A 17,850-nucleotide genomic window follows, 5' to 3' on the forward strand; every position below is an offset into this window, starting at 1 on the left:
TTACCTCTACGCTTCCGGGTATACAGCCGAGTTGTTTCCAATGTATACATACTGTGGAAACAACAGCTCATCTGTATACCCTTACAGATCACACAAAATTATGGGAGTGGAAAAACAGATAATACGGTAACGTTGTTACAGAAGATTGCACAATGAAGCATACAGAGTGACTTGCAGTTTGATACAGCATCACATTAGGACCCAAGCTGTTAGCGAAGAGGGGAAGGTGCGTCTGCCTGATACGGGAAGAGGAAGGAGTGGGGGGCGTGTGAGTAGCGCAGGGGAAGAAGGCGGGTCCAGGATAAATACTACGTTAAGCTGCCCGCCCTGTTTACACTGTGTCATCTGCTGGAAGAGGCCGGTAGTGGAGAGAAGAGGACCAAATTCTCAACATCATGGCGAAAAAAGTGGGCATCAAGTACACACAGGTTAGTGCTGGATGTACGAAGTGTCAAGATCATAGCTGTCGCCAACAGTGCTTTCTTTTAAAGAAGAAAATACCGCAAGAATGGACTACATAGAAATTTGTATTGTCTGTAGGGAACTGTATTAATGATATACTCTGGAACCCACTGTATGGTGCATGGCCGAGGGTACTTCGTACCAGTATTAGCGACAGTCATATACTATTCCATACGCGTATGGAACTAGGAAAGTTAACTGTCTTTATGCCGCTTTAAGTGCCTGATCTCTTTTCTTTTAGTCTATTAGGCTCAACGCGAGGTTGGCGACGGTGGAGTAGAATAAATGATGCCTTCTTCGGGTACTATTTCTCCAAATTCGTCCCTAGACAGTTTCGCAAAAACCTCATCTTTCTTCCAAAAAATTCCTCACGTTCCCTGGGCATCTGTTAAACTATCACATGGATTGTAGGGACCCGTTACAATTATATAGTCACGTCTCTGAGTTCGTTTGATGTTTTCTTTGTTGACTCCCAGTGAATAGTGACCACTCCGAATCCGAAAACCGGTTTTTCCAGATCTAGGAGATGTGGAAAAACGACGGCCAGGGGGTTGATAGAGAGGGCTAACTATGATGAAATTAGGAATGACTGTAAACATAATGGCTGAAACAGAGAAACTGAAATAAGCCGCTGCACTTAGAGCAAGACAGATTTCGAACCGTTCCCGTAGGTTGTTAACTAATAACTCCTACAGTTGGTCGGATGAAGCGAAATATTTGCAGACTTCAAGCAATCTGGACATCGCTCATAGACACACAGCGTCAGTATGCTGTACGGTAGTACTGATTGTGGAACGAGAAAATGGGGAAGTGTGATACTTGTCATTCCCCACACTAAAAAAAAGTGTGCGTGTGTGTGTGCAATACCAGAGTGAATCCTTCAACAGTTTTTGATTTTAGTTTTCATATTTTGTTGTTTTCTGTATTTTAGTCTGAAGGCAACGTAACAGACATAATCCTTTTTTTCAGATATTCATCAACAATGAATTTGTTGATTCAGTTTCCGGGAAGAAATTGCCTGTTTACAACCCCACAAATGGAGAAAAAATTGCTGATGTTTCAGAGGGTGACAAGGTACAGAAATTTTAATTTTCTCATTCTTACGAAAAAATGCTTATTCAACTCGTAAACACAGCTTTCTTTGATTGGTGATGAAACTGAATCTTACAGGCAGATGTAGACAAAGCAGTTGCTGCAGCCAAAGCAGCATTCAAGAGGGGTTCAGAATGGAGGACAATGGATGCTTCAAAGCGAGCAGTACTGATGCACAAGGTAAATATTACAATTCAGAACTATTGACATTTTCTACAACTCCTCTCCCAACATCAAGGTTTTGATTGTATAGCTGACTTCAGCACAGTTCAAAAGCTGGTATTATAATGTGTAGTCCATAACTATGTCATGCTATATATATATATATATATATATATATATACAATAATTTATTTTAGTTTAATATTAATATTCACTTAAAGAATTTAAACACATGTCAATCAAGAAATATTTCAGTTTCACTTTGAATAAGTTCCCTATCTGGCACCTTATAGAGCTCGGTAATCTGTTGTACCATATTTGACCACTAATGCATGGACTATGGCCTGTTGTTTTTAATGCTATAAAGCATTCAGTGAATGAATGAAAAGAGGAAAAGTAATTTTGATTCATCAGTTTTCCCCCTTCTTAATCTTCTTCTTCCTCAGTTCAACACTCGACTCAAATTGGTTGAGCAATTTTGTTTTAGTTGGTTTTCAACTGCACAGGAATAGAATCTTGTCATTAGGCCATTACAGCAATAGGCAATGTCACACAGTGGGTACTATAATACAATTGATAAATTCCTTCATTTTGTGGGATGGATGTGTGAATAACTAGTCATGAAGTGTTTGAATGCTTATTCAGGTAAATCTTGTACAGTTTGTGGAAGCTTATTAAATAATTTGTGCCTCATGAGTTTATAACTATTAATTGTTTTTAAAAGTCTGTAGAAGGGATTATAATTCATCATTGTTGTAACATTGTAGATTCTCTCTGCATTCTGCTTCTGGGAACTACTTCTTCATATAAATTAAAACAAAAAACTGTTTTTGTCATGATTTTTTGTTCAAAAAGCAAAGGTATACAGTGTGCCATTTTTGATGTAACTACTACTCTAATAACTTTTCTGTAATGTTAGAGATGTCTTACAAACAAACAGCTTCCCCACAGAATAATACCGTGTGATATTATGCTTTCGAAAAATGAAAAAACAGGAAGTGGTAACATAATTTCAGGGACAGCCCATAATGTGATTAGATCCTATTTGACAAATAGGAAGCAGTTAGTTACTATTAGTACTACAAAGGGAGCATATAAATCAAACACTACTAACATTAATTTTGGTCATTATTAGGACCACTTCTTTTTATTATTTATGTTAATGATATTATTCAGTCTATAACAAACACCACTAAAGCTATCTTATACACAGATGATACCACAGTAATATGCCATAATCCTGGCTGTTCACAACTTGAAGTGGAATCTAATATTCCAGCAGGCATTATTCTGCAGTATTTTAATGAAAACAAACTAAAATTAAATACAAATAAATCAGTCTATATTGAATTTTATCTTGGGAGGCAAACTCGTGGAAACCAAATTTTAATGGATGATGAATAGATTAAAAAAGAATACTCAACCAAGTTTCTTGACCTGACACTTGATGCAGAGTTAAATTGGTATGATGATGTATATGATATTTGCAAGAAGCTATCTACTACCATATATGCTCTAAGAAAACTGACACCTTTTTGCAACACTACCACTTTGAGGCAAACATATTTTGCACTATTTGAATCCCATCTAAGCTATGGGATAGAGATATGGGGTTCTAGCAGTAAAGATAATATGAAAAAGAGTACTTATCCTACAGAAGAAGGCATTTCGAATTATAGGAAAGAAATGTGCCAGGGAATCCTGCTGAATTTTGTTTAAAGAATGTAAAATACGAACTGTTCATAATCTGTATGATTATGGCAGTAAACTGTAACAGAATACTTAATAAAGAAATACATGACTACAACACTAGAGGTTGAGATAAACATCACAATATCTCTCATAGAACCACACTTTATAAGAAAAGCCCTCACTATGCAGGCATTAAATTACTACCAGAATGAGATTTTCACTCTGCAGCGGAGTGTGTGCTGATATGAAACTTCCTGGCAGATTAAAACTGCCAGGAAGTTTCATTAAATTACTAAATTGCTTCCACCATAATATCCACAAATTACCCATAACAGAATTAAAAAATATATTAAAATTATGGCTCCCAAACAATCCTGTGTATTCAATAGATTAATTTCTAGACTTAGTACACTTGTGCAATGGAAGACTTTTTTCTAAAAATATAAATCACAGATCTGAAGTCTGTGTCCCTAACTGCAAATTTCTTAATCTGTGTATTGCAATAGCAAATTGTTTTTATGTATAGTTCATAAATGTAACATTATTTTCTCGACTGAATTTAGAAAAATTTGTGTAGATAATAATACCACGTATATAATATGTAACTCTAGTAAATAAAGCTCTGACTAATCCAGAAGATGGAACATAAAAATTTTGTAATCAGTTGATGTTGGATGAAAATAAAATAAATAAATAAATAAGATACCAACCCATAAGTTGCCTAAATGAATAAATCACTCTCGATAACTTGCTACTAACATATTTTATGTGCTGACCACAAGATAATTCATAAACTAAAAATACCCTCAAAAATTTAACATACTTAGATAATCTGCTAGAAGCCTGTCTTTGAGAGTAGAAAACCATCTTCAGAGTTTAGTTTTCTTTCAGCAAGATACCATTTCCTTCAAACCAGTAGGATGTTTGAGTGATGATCTTTTCAACACAAGTTTTAAGTCTACTGACATTATTACTTACTCCTGCTCCTTCTCTTCACATGTCAATAATGACCATATAAATGAAGTGTAGTGCCTCAGTAGGGTGTGTAGTGCTGTTGGGCTTGCTGATGCCACATTCTCTTGTGTCATGATGCCCGAGGAGATGGTGTATGCAGGGCAGTGAAGGAAATGGCTAATCATCTACTCGTCTTGGTTATCACAGAGTCCCCATTTCAACACGGCAGTTTTACTTCAGCCATTTCCCATTTGACGGCAACTGAGTGATGAGCAGATGTTTCCTGGGGGTAGCTACTCGAGCAGTGGTATTCAATCACTTTTAGCTCTGATCTGCTGCAAAGACACTGAGCAGTGACACATGAAAGTGTCTTATCATAAGTGTGGATTTTGCTCCTTTTAGATTTTGCTGTTGCTATGTGTCTAATGTTTGGTGGTGCTCTTCCAGCCAGAATTTGGATCTTCTCAATTGGAACTGGCGTCAAGCATCCTGTCAGCTGATGGCTAGTTTGATGAAGAGCAATGTCAACCTGTTTTGGGTGGCAGGATTGGTATTTTCCAGGGGAAGCCTAGTCTTCTGCCGAGTAACACAAGGCTAGAGCCAACATCTAAAGCACATGTGGGCTCGCTCCCCAACTTGTGCCTTTTATTTTTCTTAAGACATTGTTTTGTGCTGTGTCCTTCATTCTGGTACTGTCACATTGCTCCTTGAATGTCAATCTGCCATCAAGGGTAGAGCTGTGTTTGAGAGGAGTTCCGAGCTGTAAGACTTCTAACTGGTAGTTGGCTTGTTTGTTGCGGAGGTGGAAAGTGCTGACTACTGTTTTGGTTGGATTTGGCTTCAGGATGTTGACTTCCTAATACTGTCTCAGTTAGGTAAGAGCAGACAGAAGTTGTCTTTCGATGCCTCAAATGTCTTAGGTCGAGAGGGGTAGATTGCATGAATAAATAAGATGCAACCCTTATTACGTGGCTGGTTACTGGTATAAAGGCTAAATAATGTGGGAGAAAGAAAGATTCCTTGGGAAAGACCATTTTTTTGCTTTCTACCACTAAATTTTGATGTTTTGAAAGCTAACATAGAAGTTACTGTTGCTCAGCAGCTCTTCAGTGATCTTCATAAAGCTGTAATCTTTTGCTGTATTGTACACCTTTGGAAGCAGTCTCCCAATATTTACTGTGTCATAGGCTGCACTCAGAACAACTAAGGTGACATCATTAACAAGACCTTTCTCAAAGCCGGGTAAACCCACACTGTGCAAAACCACCCTTGTCAAAAGCCAGCTTGTTCTCTAATGAACTTATCTTTAATGAGTGGTATAAGCCATGACAAAATAATTTGTTCAAATATCCTGAATGACTGGCAATGTTAAGATATTGGCCAAAAATTTCTCAGGTCATCTGATGATTTTATGGGCTTGAGCAATACCCTTTCTCGGATGTAATAAGGAAGTTGGGTGAGAGACTAATGAAGAGAACAGGGTCCACTCACAGAGGTGAGGATGTAAGCTGATGATAGATCTCGACTCACTCACAATAGCGAGGAGGCCAGATCCGTAGTAAAGAAATTGTCTGATGACCTGCATGTATCTGTGCTGTTGTGCAACAGCACTGCAAAACAAACTGCTAATGGTATCTGATCTCTGAAATAATGCAAAGCTGTTGGGGTACACAATGTACATTTAAAGTTGCTAAAACACCTTGGCGAAGGAGGTACTGACTGGCACCATCAAATTTCCAACTGCTCAGAAACATTTAACATTCCAGAGCTCTGGAGACAAGCTCACAGTATCATTCTGATCATTACCACTGTGAAGAAAATTTGTGTCATCGACATCAGGATGTTTGCAGCAGCACATTGTGCAGTTCTGAGTGCAGGAGATGACTTCACTATGTTGATGGTAGTGCAAACTTCCACTCCTTGACATTGTGCAATAGTGCTGACTCTCTCTTTCTTTATATTTGTGTCGCTCGTTCCACCTATCCTGCCATTACCAAAACTTTTTTTATCTGCCATTTTGCTATTAAGATCTGGAATAAGGGATTGACTGACAAATTCTTGGAGCATTTTTTATATTTCTATCAAAAATACTTGCTTGAAATCTAATGTAAAAAAACTTTCATGTACACATGTGGATACAAAAATAATCTTCATTTCACTGTGCAGATTAGGAAATTCATCCTTCATCAAATTCTGGTAGAATTTGACCAAATCTTTGATATTGTAAAGTAAATTCTTTCTGCTATCGCCAGTTTGCAAATTGATTAGTTCAAAATGTAAATCAAGAGGTGGTTTTTAAATTGCTGTCGAAAAGAGTATTACAAACACATCAAGTATTGGCTGCAAGTTAGTAATTTCTTGTAACACAAACAAAACCAAATGTTAACAAATAAAAGTAATGTATAAAGTTGAAGTACTAAAAAGAGGTACGTTCTAAATACACAGGTAATGTTAACTATTGTTTTTCATGTATGTTACACCATGTACATTTAACAAAATCAGCTTTATTTTGCTGTTGTCAACATATGGGTACATTATCTGGAATCTGTCATTAAATTAATTTTCAAGGGATTGTAGCACCACAAGGTATTTATCAAAGTGTGATCCTTCCCGCTTACCTAGCTCAGGGAAATGTTGTGTACTTTTCTCTGAAAGGTTATCTTCTAGGAGCTGAAGTTTATATTACAAAGCTTTTATTTTGCCAATCATATCTTTGATGAGACTATTTTCATTTTGGAGTTTCAGATTTAAATATTTAGAAGAGCCGTAATGTCTGCTAAAAATCCTAAATCAGTTACCCATTCAGGGACAGGCAAAAGTGGCTCCAGACATCCTTTGCCCACCAAAAATGAGTCATGGTGTGATAATTGAAAAACTTGGGAAATATTTCTTTGTTTGCTCACCCAGTGCACCTCAGCATGGCAGGGGACACCTGGATACTCCTCTTCAAATTAAATAAAGAGATTCTTCGAACTGTTGAATGAGCCTATGAGAATGAATATAGTTCATGATACACACTATTGCATTCATCACATATTGAGGGTGGACAACTTTTGTACAAAGATCCTCTTGGTGTGCAAAACAATGACAATAAGGTAAATTTGGAATGTTATTTTTTTCCTGCATTAGGCCAATAAACCCTTTTACTTTACCGCACATTGCGGGCAATTCATATGCAGTTACAGAAAACAGCTTTTCCCAAGTGAGTCCTATTCCTTCAGCTGCCGTTTTGATCACTTCTAAAATATCTGCTCCTGTGGCACTATCCTTCATCAAAATCATAGAAATCTAGGAACTCTTCCATTACATGTAAGTCATCATACACACCATGGGGGGGGGGAAGAGGGGGTTAACTGAGCCTTGTTGCTAATATCCGTGGACTCAAGTGCAATGGACTTTGACAGGAGGTTTTCAGTTTTGTCTGCAAATTGTTCATGCAGATTCCTAGCAGTGTTACTGATTCAATACTGTCATATTGGAAAGTGGTGTTTTTCCATATGTGGGAGCTAATGTGGGATTCATTGTCTCTGCCACGACCAACAAAATATGATAATTAATGACCCTGACACAAACAGCTTCCCAGCTCTTGCCAAATGTAGAACAACTGTGTAGCTAACTCTAAGACTTCATTCACAGCACGTATCATCTCCTTTGTACTAACTTAGAGGGGGAAAAAATTGTGTGTTAGGAATAACAAAAGGAAAAACAAAAACAAATATACATTTGAGGGGAATGTAGACAGTCTTCAGTTTGTTTTGCGGGATCATTAACATATTTTGGTTGGCAGGCATGCTAAATTGCTCGTACAAATCTCAATTGTGGATACAGACCTGTCTTCTGAATGATTTGCAACTTCCTTAATTTTTCCTCTCTGGTGTCCCATACGATTTCACTATACTTTGCTGAATGCAATTTGCTGTAGTGTCTTTCAGTAGATGATTTTCTTACACTCACAGTTATTTTTGGCATTATCATCACAACTAACCAAAAATACTAAAGTTTCCACTCCAGTTTAAATGGTTCTTTGGAAACATTTGCTTTTTTAGGATCATGTTGTTCCATTATTGTAGTAACTGTCATGAAGTGACCTATTACAGTGTTGAATAATCTGTCTATCAGTGTATTTGGCAGCTTCACCATGCAAGCTGAGTTGAGGCAAATTAAGCCAACTTGGAACGATGCACTATGCAAACACTCTCTGCACCTTACTTTGCATGCATGTGATTTTCTGTGTGTGAGAGTCCCAGATCTGCATATATAAAACCTGATCGAAATGATCTGGATACCTTTTAGCAGATATCAATATGAGGTGTGTCCAGCTTTTGACTTTATGGTGGCTTGAACTCTGCTGAGGACTCATTCAGTAAGGTGTCTGGATGTATGTGGAGAAATGGCAGCCTGTTCTTCCTAAAGGGCTGAAATTAGAGGAGATAGTGATGTTAAATGTGTGGATCTGGAGTGAAGTCAACATTCTAAGTCATCCCTAAAAGTGATCCATTGGGTTCTAGTTGGGACTCTGGGCAGGCCAGTGCATTTCATGAATGCTGTTGTCCACAAACCATTACCCCACAGTTGTGCTGCTTTATGACAGTGCACATTCAGAGCTCTTTTCACAGGGCAACTGCAACTGTACATGTCCATTTTCACAGAATTAGGAAAACAGTAACATTTGTTGATCAGTAATGTTTTATTGTTTATGGATGATTTTGGAATAATATGATTCCATCTTCTGATACACTTCAATAATGGCAACAATACTTTACAATTCTGGATAAGCAATGATTCAGAAAATGTAAATTTGACAGCAGCAAATGATGATCAGGCATTACCCACATAAAGCATATAAAACTAAGGCTGTCTTCCACCCTCTGTGGTCTGTTACCACAACAACAAATGCGAAAAAAAAGCACAAAATACTTAACAAAAAGAGCATACAATATGTGAAAGCCACTTAGGATCTCAACAGCAATCACTGTCTTGGTCATCTGGCCATACTAACAGGAAAACCATAAACTGATGAGGGGGAAGAGACCAGTGAGAGTGCATACCACATGTGATGCAAAGAAAGTTGTGTGCAGCTGTGGTTGGTGGAAGGTGTAAAATCAGGAGCAGGGAAACCAAGTAAGAGTAAGCATACCATTAATCACTAGGAGGAAGAGAACCTGTACATCTAGATATAAAACACAAAGATGTGTAACCAGCACTTTAACAAATTTTGTAGAAAAAAATCAGATCTGTTAACAAAACTACAAATGGAAGAGGATATGTTCAATCACAGGCTAAACATAAGAAACAAAACTTAAGTGTATGTTGTGTGAAAGAAAGTGTCCCTTTCATGACACGTAAATGAAAGAGCAGTGTTAGGTCCTGTAGGATTTGTTACACATCTCAGGAGATCGGAAGAAAAATTTTGATAGCCAATATTGTTCTGATATTTTGTACCTTGAAGTTCAGGCACTAGGTTAAAAAGCTGTGAAGCATATAAGAAGGATCTGCTGTTTATCATGTTGATTGTAATGCAGGGCAAATACAATGGTCATACAGGAAGGAACTGTCATATTAGATTTAAAGAACATAAAGATGTTGCTAACTCCAGGTCAGCTCTGACTATGCATTTGATTGATTGCCAGTATGAATTACAACAGTTTAATGGTGACTTGGTAGTCTTGCACACTGAAGGTATAGGTTCCACACTCAATGTACTTACAGAGTCAGATATTCTAAGAAGCCTCCACTCTCACCCCTGTCAAACTATTAATAAGTGTACATATTTGTGACATAAAAAATGTTTTAGCTAATTACAACTTACATCAAGTTAATGGTTAAGTTTGTTTTTTTAATGTTTTGTCTGTATTGGAGCATTTCCTCTCTTAAACATAATTTTGTTAACTGGTCTGATTTTTTTCCTGTAAAACTGGTTAATATGGTGGTCACACAACTTTGTATGACATCTCTTCCTCCCTAGTGTTTATTTAGAGTCTCCAAACTCTTTTATTTTGTTTCTCCACTTGTAGTTTTAAATCTTTCACCTACCTTAGCTCATGCAACAGCTTTGTTGTGTAACATGAGGCACATGCTCTCACTGGTCTGTCCCCTCAGCTGTTCACATTTTTCCTGTTAGTAAGCAAGACAAGCATGAGTGTGGTTGCTGTTGGGATCCTGTGTAAGTTTCTCTCCCATATTGTGTGGTCCTTTTTGTACTCTTAATATTTCTTAGGTGTTTCATCATTCTGCAGATAGTGTTTGTTTTGTTAACTTATCAGGAACACTGTTTTATACAGCAGGACACAGAACTTTTGTTCGACAGACCACAGAGAGTTCTTTCATGCCTTTGGTGAGTAATGCCCAGTCATGAGTTTTCTCTTACATTTTAATTTTTTGAATGACTGCTTATCCAGAATTGTAATACATTGTTTCTAACATTACATTGTATGCCTGAAGATGGAATTACTTTGAAACCATCACAAACAACAAAATATTATTGGTTCAGCAACTATTGTGCTTTTTAATTGTTGTCCTGATACAATCTTCTAACACTTCCTCAAATGTATGCAGCTTACAATGCTGTAAAATGTGTTCACGCCCTTCCACATTTGGAATTAAGTAACTCATGCAAGTAACTGGGTGTAACACTTTGTGGGAATATGAAATGGAATGAATGCATGGGCTCCTTCATGGCTAAAGCAGGTGGTAGACTTCAGTTTATTGGTAGAATAATGGAGAAGTGCGATCGGTCTACAAAGGAGATTGCTTACTAATCACTCATGTGACCAGTTCTAGAATACTGCTCAAATGTGTAGAACCCATGCCGAATAGGACTAACAGAGGATATTGAATATATACATAGAAGGGCAGCACAAATGCTTACAGGTTTGTTTAATCCATGTGAGTGTCACAGAGATACGGAAGAAATTGAACTGGCACACTCTTGAAAATAGATGTAAACTATCCTGATAAAGTTTACTAAGGAATTTTACATGACCTGATTTTAAATGATGATTGTAGGAATATATTACAACCTTCCTATGTATCGAAACTTCCTGGCAGATTAAAACTGCAGGAGAGCTTCTGTAAAGTTTGGAAGGTAGGAGACGAGACACTGGCAGAAGTAAAGCTGTGAGTACCGGGCGTGAGTCGTGCTTTGGTAGCTCAGATGGTAGAGCACTTGCCCGCGAAAGGCAAAGGTCCCGAGTTCGAGTCTCTGTCAGGCACACAGTTTTAATCTGCCAGGAAGTTTCATATCAGTGCACACTCTGCTGCAGAGTGAAAATCTCATTCTGGAAACATCCCTATGTATCGTTCACATCAACTGCTTCGGGTGGCTACTTTGTCAAGCACAGGTTTGGTTCCTGTTGATGGTATTGGTAGGTGGGACTTCACAAGACATGGCCTGCATCTCAGTAGGAAAGGGAAGGGTAAACTGGCTGGGATGATAGCAAAATAATCTTTAAAGGGGGGGGGGGGGAGGCACTGAAACTCATGGGAGTACTTTCTTTTATAGGCTAAGTTCAGTATCCAATCTTCCTACATTGACTGAAATTAAGCTTAATGAAACGTTCAGACAGGCAGGTACTAGAGATGTGAAAACATCACAAAATTGTCCTAACAGCACAGTGAACAATAATGTTAGTATGTCACAAGATTCACATAAAAGCACACTAAAAAATAATGTTAATATATTGCATCAGAATATCAGGGGATTAAAAAACAAAGTAGATGAGCTTCTTCTTTGTATAGAAGATTTAGAAACTGAAGGTGGAATAGCTGTACTGTGCCTGTCTGAACATCATATAGTCATAGGTATGGAAATGGTAAATGTAGGTGGATATAAGCATTCAGCTCATGTAAGTAGAGACGCTATTGAGAGAGGAGGAGTTGCCATATATTTTAAAATCTGTTGTAGTGTGAAAAATTTGGAAACTAAAAAATTTTGCGTAGAGCAACACTTAGAAGCATGTGCATGTGAGCTTAAACCAAATAAAGGCACTTTTATAATTGCAGCCTTGTATAGATCCCCATTGGGAAATTTTCAACTATTTCTGAAAAACTTGGATGCTTTGTTGTGCTACCTGTCAGACAAAGGAAAACAAATTATTGTTTGTGGGGATTTCAACAGATTTTCTGAGAGAGTCAGATAGAAATCTTGACCTTGAAGTATTACTTGGTTCTTTCAATTTGACATCAGTTATTCTTTTTCCTACTCAGGTGGTACAGGAAAGCAGCACACTGACATATAATGTTTTCATAGACCAAGATAAATTTAATCAAATAAAAGCTTTTCCTGTTAAGAATGGTCTGTCTGATCATGCTGCACAGCTAGTTACAGTATATGATATAGCTCCATACAGTAATGCAAAACAGTCCTCCAATATAGTGCATTCCATTAACAATTTAACACTTCATAATTTTAGGGAAAGCTTGCAACAGTTGCACTGGGATGAGGTGTACAGGGAACATGATGCTAATTTAAAATTTAACCTATTTCATGATACCTTTGTGAGTATATTTGAAAACAGTTCCCCTAAGAAAACAGTGAAATATAATTGTAAGAAACCATGTAAAACGCCATGGCTTACTAAAGGGATAAAAATATCTTGTAAACAGAAAAGGGAAATGTATCTTATAGCTAGGAGGAGTAATGATCCCGAAACAATGAAACATTATATAAACTACTGCACTGTACTAATAAAAGTTATTAAAAAGTCCACAAGTATGTGCATTATGTCTGAGATTAGCGCATCTGATAATAAAATTAAAACAATTTGGAATATTTTGAAAAGGGAAACAGGGCAACCGAGAGCACAGGAAGGCTGTATTTCTACCAAACACAATGAAAAGTTTGTTAACAAGAAGTCAGAAGTAGAAAACATCATTTTTAAGTGTTGTAGAGAAAATAGGTTCCAGCTATTCATTAGAAAATGCTAGGCAGTTTATGGAAGAGGCATTACCTACGCAATTTGATAAAATTGAAATTCAACCCGCCTCTCCTACTGAAATTACTAAAATAATAAATTCACTCAAATATAAAAGCTTACATGGAATATATGGCATTTCCAACAGAGTACTAAAAGCTTGTTCCCAACAAATAAGTAGGATTCTCAGCCACATATGTAGTAGCTCTCGGTTGCCCTGTTTACAGATAGACTGAAATATGCTATTGTTAAACCATTGCATAAAAAATGGGATAGATCTGATGCTAACAACTACTGCACAATCTCACTTCTGACAGCTTTACACAAAATTCTTGAAAAAGTAATGTATTTCAAGAGTATACTCAAAAGTGAAGTACTAACAAAATGTCAATTTGGTTTTCGGAAAGGCTTTTCGACAGAAAATGCTATATATGCTTTCAGTGAGCAAATATTAAATGCAATGAATAACCGAACATCACCCATTGGGATATTTTGTGATCTCTCAAAGGCTTTTGATTGTGTGAATCATGAAATTCTTCTAGATAAGCTTAAGTATTATGGTATGAGTGGGACAGTGCACAAATGGTTTAATTCCTACTTAACTGGAAGAATGCAGAAGGGTGAAATTAACAGTACAGATAGTCTACAAAAACCAGCAGAGTCCTCTAACTGGGGAGGTATTAAGAATGGTGTCCCACAGGGTTCAGTTTTGATCCCTTTTTGTTCTTAATATATATTAACGACTTTCCACCCTGTATTCATGAAGATGCAAAGTTAGTTCTTTTTACTGATGATACAAGTCTAGTAATCACACCCAAGGAGCAAGAATCAGCTGAGGAAATTGCAGATAACATCTTTCAGAAAATTATTAAGTGGTTCTCTGCAAATAGACTCTCACCAAATTTTGAGAAAACACAGTTTATACCATTCTGTACAGTAAATGGCATAACACCATTGATAAATATAGACTATGAACAGAAATCTGTTGTTAAGGTAGTATACTCAAAATTCCTGGGTGTGCGCATTGATGAGAAATTGAATTGGAAGAAACACATCGATCATGTGCTGAAACAGTTCAGTTCAGCTACTTATGCTATTAGTTGTTGCAAATTTTGGTGATAAACATATCAGTAAATTAGCCTACTATGCCTATTTTCATTCACTGCTTTCATATGGCATCATATTTTGGGGAAATTTGTCATTAAGAGAGAAAGTATTCATTGCACAAAAGTATGTAGTCAGAATAATAGCTGGAGCCCATCCAAGATCACCTTGCAGACGTTTATTTAAGGAACTCGGGATATTCACAGTACCTTTGCAATACATATATTCACTTATGAAATTTGTCGTTAATAACCCATCCCAATTCAAAAATGGCAGTGAAGTGCATAGCTACAACACTAGAAGATATTCACTATTCTGGATTAAATCTCACTTTAGCACAGAAAGGGATGAATTATGCTGCCACAAAAATATTTTGTCATTTGCCAAATAGTATTAAAAGTCTGACAGATAGCCAACCAGTATTTAAAAGCAAATTAAAATAATTTCTGAATGACAACTCTTTCTACTCAATAGATGAATTCTTAGATAAGAAGTAGTAACTATAAAAAAAAATTGATTAATTATTTTGTGTAAAAAAAACTTATGTTAAAGGACACATTCCCCATCATTATGAAATGTCGTATTCATGATCTATGGAACAAGGATTAATGTATGTACACATGTACGTGTGTATGTATGTATGCATAGGTATTTTGAGGATAAGATTGAATAATTACAGCACGCACAGAGGCATTCAAACGTTCGCTCTTCCCAAGCTGCAAACATGAATGGAATGGGAAGAAAGCCTGATAATTGGTACAATGGGACATATCCTCTGCCACACACTTCGCAGTGGTTTGCAGAGTATAGGTGTAGATGCAGATTTAGCATTTTCTTAAGTGCTGTAAGGTGACCGCACACCAACCACGGAAAACACTCCCATACTAACTGTAATGTCACGTCCTCCATACTTCTTTGTTGGTACTACACATGGTGGCAAGTAACAATGTCCGTGCATTTGCCAAACACGATCCCTTTCATCGGATTGCCTCAAGGTATAGTGTGATTCATCACTCATTTCCAAATAGTCATGGTGCACTGGTGTCACAGAGTGAAGTGGCACACTGGGTAGCATGTTGGACTTGCATTCAGGAGGATGACAGTTCAGATCTGTGTCTAGCTGTCATGATTTAGGTTTTCAGTGATTTCCCTAAATTGCTCCAGGAAAATGCTGGGATGGTTCCTTTCAGAGGGCTATGGCTGATTTCCTTCCCTATCCTTTCATAATCTGAGCTTGTGTTCCATCTGTCCTGACTTTGCTGTCCGATGGGACAATAAACTCCAGTCTAGTCTTCCTTTTTCCTTCCTCCTTCTCAGTGGCATTGCTCTTTACTCCATCTGAAGTGTCGGTTAGTAACGACTACAGAAATGTGTTGCTTATTGCTCAATCATTCTACCCCATTTTGCTAACTGAGCTACTGGTAACACTTTGGAACTCATGATGGATTCCTTCTGCTGATGTCATGCAATTTCTTAAAACCACCTTCTGCAATTCTCATTGCTCCCTATCTATTAGCACATAAGATCTGCCTGATCTTTGTTTAGCTGTTTGGATAACAATGTAGCCTTGTTTTGCAAATCAATAAGATGTTTAGTATACCATGGACTTTGTCTGTTTGGAAACTTAGTTTTGAAACCTTTGTTAATTACTTTGCATTTCTTTATGGGAATACTATCATTAATTTCACACACACACACATACACACAAACACACAAGAGAAACGAACTACCGAAGTAGGAAAAAAAAAAAATTGTGCCATGTGGCGGCCTTGCTCCATTTATTCCTGTTTTGGTGGATAGTGAGAGGGTCCTACCATTCTTAGATTATATTATTAGGCTTTGTATATAACAGCTCTTCTTACTGAGGTGTCATGTACCATGTAATGCAATATAATATCTAATAACACCAACTAACTGAAGATAGTGTATTTCTTGTCATTGTTGCAAAAGATAAGAAGTATTACAGTTTTTGTTTTACTTCAGAGTTCTATGTTCTCTTCACCGGGTCATTAAAAGATGAAAGTTTATGATTCACACTTAATCTAGTTTTTTTGTTTTTTTATTCTGTTTATAGCTAGCAGACTTGATAGAAAGAGATATTCACTATTTGGCTGTACTGCAGAGCATGGAAGGAGGGAAGATATTCCCAGCTTCATATGGTGAAATCATATTTTCTGTCAACTGTTTGCGTTACCTTGCTGGCTGGGCTGACAAAATCCATGGTCACACCATACCTGCAGGTAATGAGAGTTCATATCTTTAACTAGAGTAGTGAATGATAACTGCATACCAGTGTAATAGGTCAAATGCAACATTTAATTGCTGTGTTTTGTCCATAAAATATAAATTTTAGTAGTGCCCCCCCCCCCCACACACACACACAGAGAGAGGGAGAGAGAGAGAGAGAGAGAGAGAGAGAGAGAGAGAGAGAGAGAGAGAGAGAGAGAGAGAGAACCTTTGTTATATGCAAATGACTGATTATTTCAGAAGAAGGGAGAAAGAGAATTGGGAGGGGGTAGAGGTAAAATTTGATAGCTCAGATACACTGCATGTGTGGCCGTGCCAGTGCAGACTTAACTGGGGCATTGTCATGAGCCAAAAAGACTCCCTTGGCAATCTCCTGTAAGTAGCCTGGAAATTACGGTAGTAACAAGCATACTCAGTTAATATCACAGCATGGCAATCCCAAAAAACTCATTATAGACTACTCTGGAGATGATTGGTTGTTCACCATTTTCAGTGGTGATGAATCCATGTGCAACATGCTTTACTGGTGATTAGGAAGCTAAAGAAGTTATCTTGAGTGGCCTAACAGAGCTGCAACATTTCTGCTGCTGCCACAATTAGGTGGGCTTTCTGAATGGGGTTGGGCAATCACGGAACATAGTGTTCAGTGATCTTTGTCATGCTCATAATGTTGTGCCAGACACTGAAGTCTAAACTAGGACTTGTTTTCAGTTTTTCCATTGACACCTTGATTGTGGTATGATGGTTTTACAGCACATGGGCCTCCACTTGTCCTGTGATTCTCAACTCTTCTTTGCTTTTCAGGCTTTTTTGCCTTAATTGAAGTGTCTGTGCCATTTAACAGTTGTCCTATAGTGCATTGTTAGCCATACATTTACACCAACTCAGCAAGAATTATTGCTCAATCGATCTTCTTCAATTGCAGAAAACAAATCACCACACAATACTCCTCTATACCAACAACAAGCTGCACAATTTTTAATGCCTCTGGCAACATGTTACAGTACTGGCACAACATAATGGAAGAAGGTTAACTGTCTCCATACCTGGAAAGAGGAAACAGACACGAAAGAAAGAGTCAGAAGTAAAATTGACTGTTGCTCCTGAGGCTAAAAATATTCCAGGGCCTTACTACTGCCGTTTCTACAACAGCTTTTTTGTACCATGAAGTTATCTCAGTCCATGGCATAGAACAACTTTCCGAACTCAACATCTATAAATCATT

The 17,850-nt window shown here is 37.4% G+C and overlaps 1 protein-coding gene across 1 annotated transcript in view; it reads left to right on the forward strand.

The window, feature by feature from the left end:
• The first annotated feature begins 272 nt into the window (after window positions 1–272).
• LOC126260913 (aldehyde dehydrogenase 1A1-like) overlaps window positions 273–17,850 on the forward strand; it is a 36,440-nt gene continuing 18,862 nt past the window's right edge. The window contains exons 1-4 of the mRNA XM_049958372.1: window positions 273–428; window positions 1,432–1,536; window positions 1,633–1,734; window positions 16,453–16,618. Of these exons, the coding sequence (XP_049814329.1) occupies window positions 396–428; window positions 1,432–1,536; window positions 1,633–1,734; window positions 16,453–16,618 (406 nt within the window). The 5' untranslated portion in view covers window positions 273–395. The remainder of the gene's footprint in view (window positions 429–1,431; window positions 1,537–1,632; window positions 1,735–16,452; window positions 16,619–17,850) is intronic.

This window comes from Schistocerca nitens, chromosome 5 (assembly GCF_023898315.1).
Source record: "Schistocerca nitens isolate TAMUIC-IGC-003100 chromosome 5, iqSchNite1.1, whole genome shotgun sequence".
Lineage (NCBI taxonomy): Eukaryota > Metazoa > Arthropoda > Insecta > Orthoptera > Acrididae > Schistocerca > Schistocerca nitens.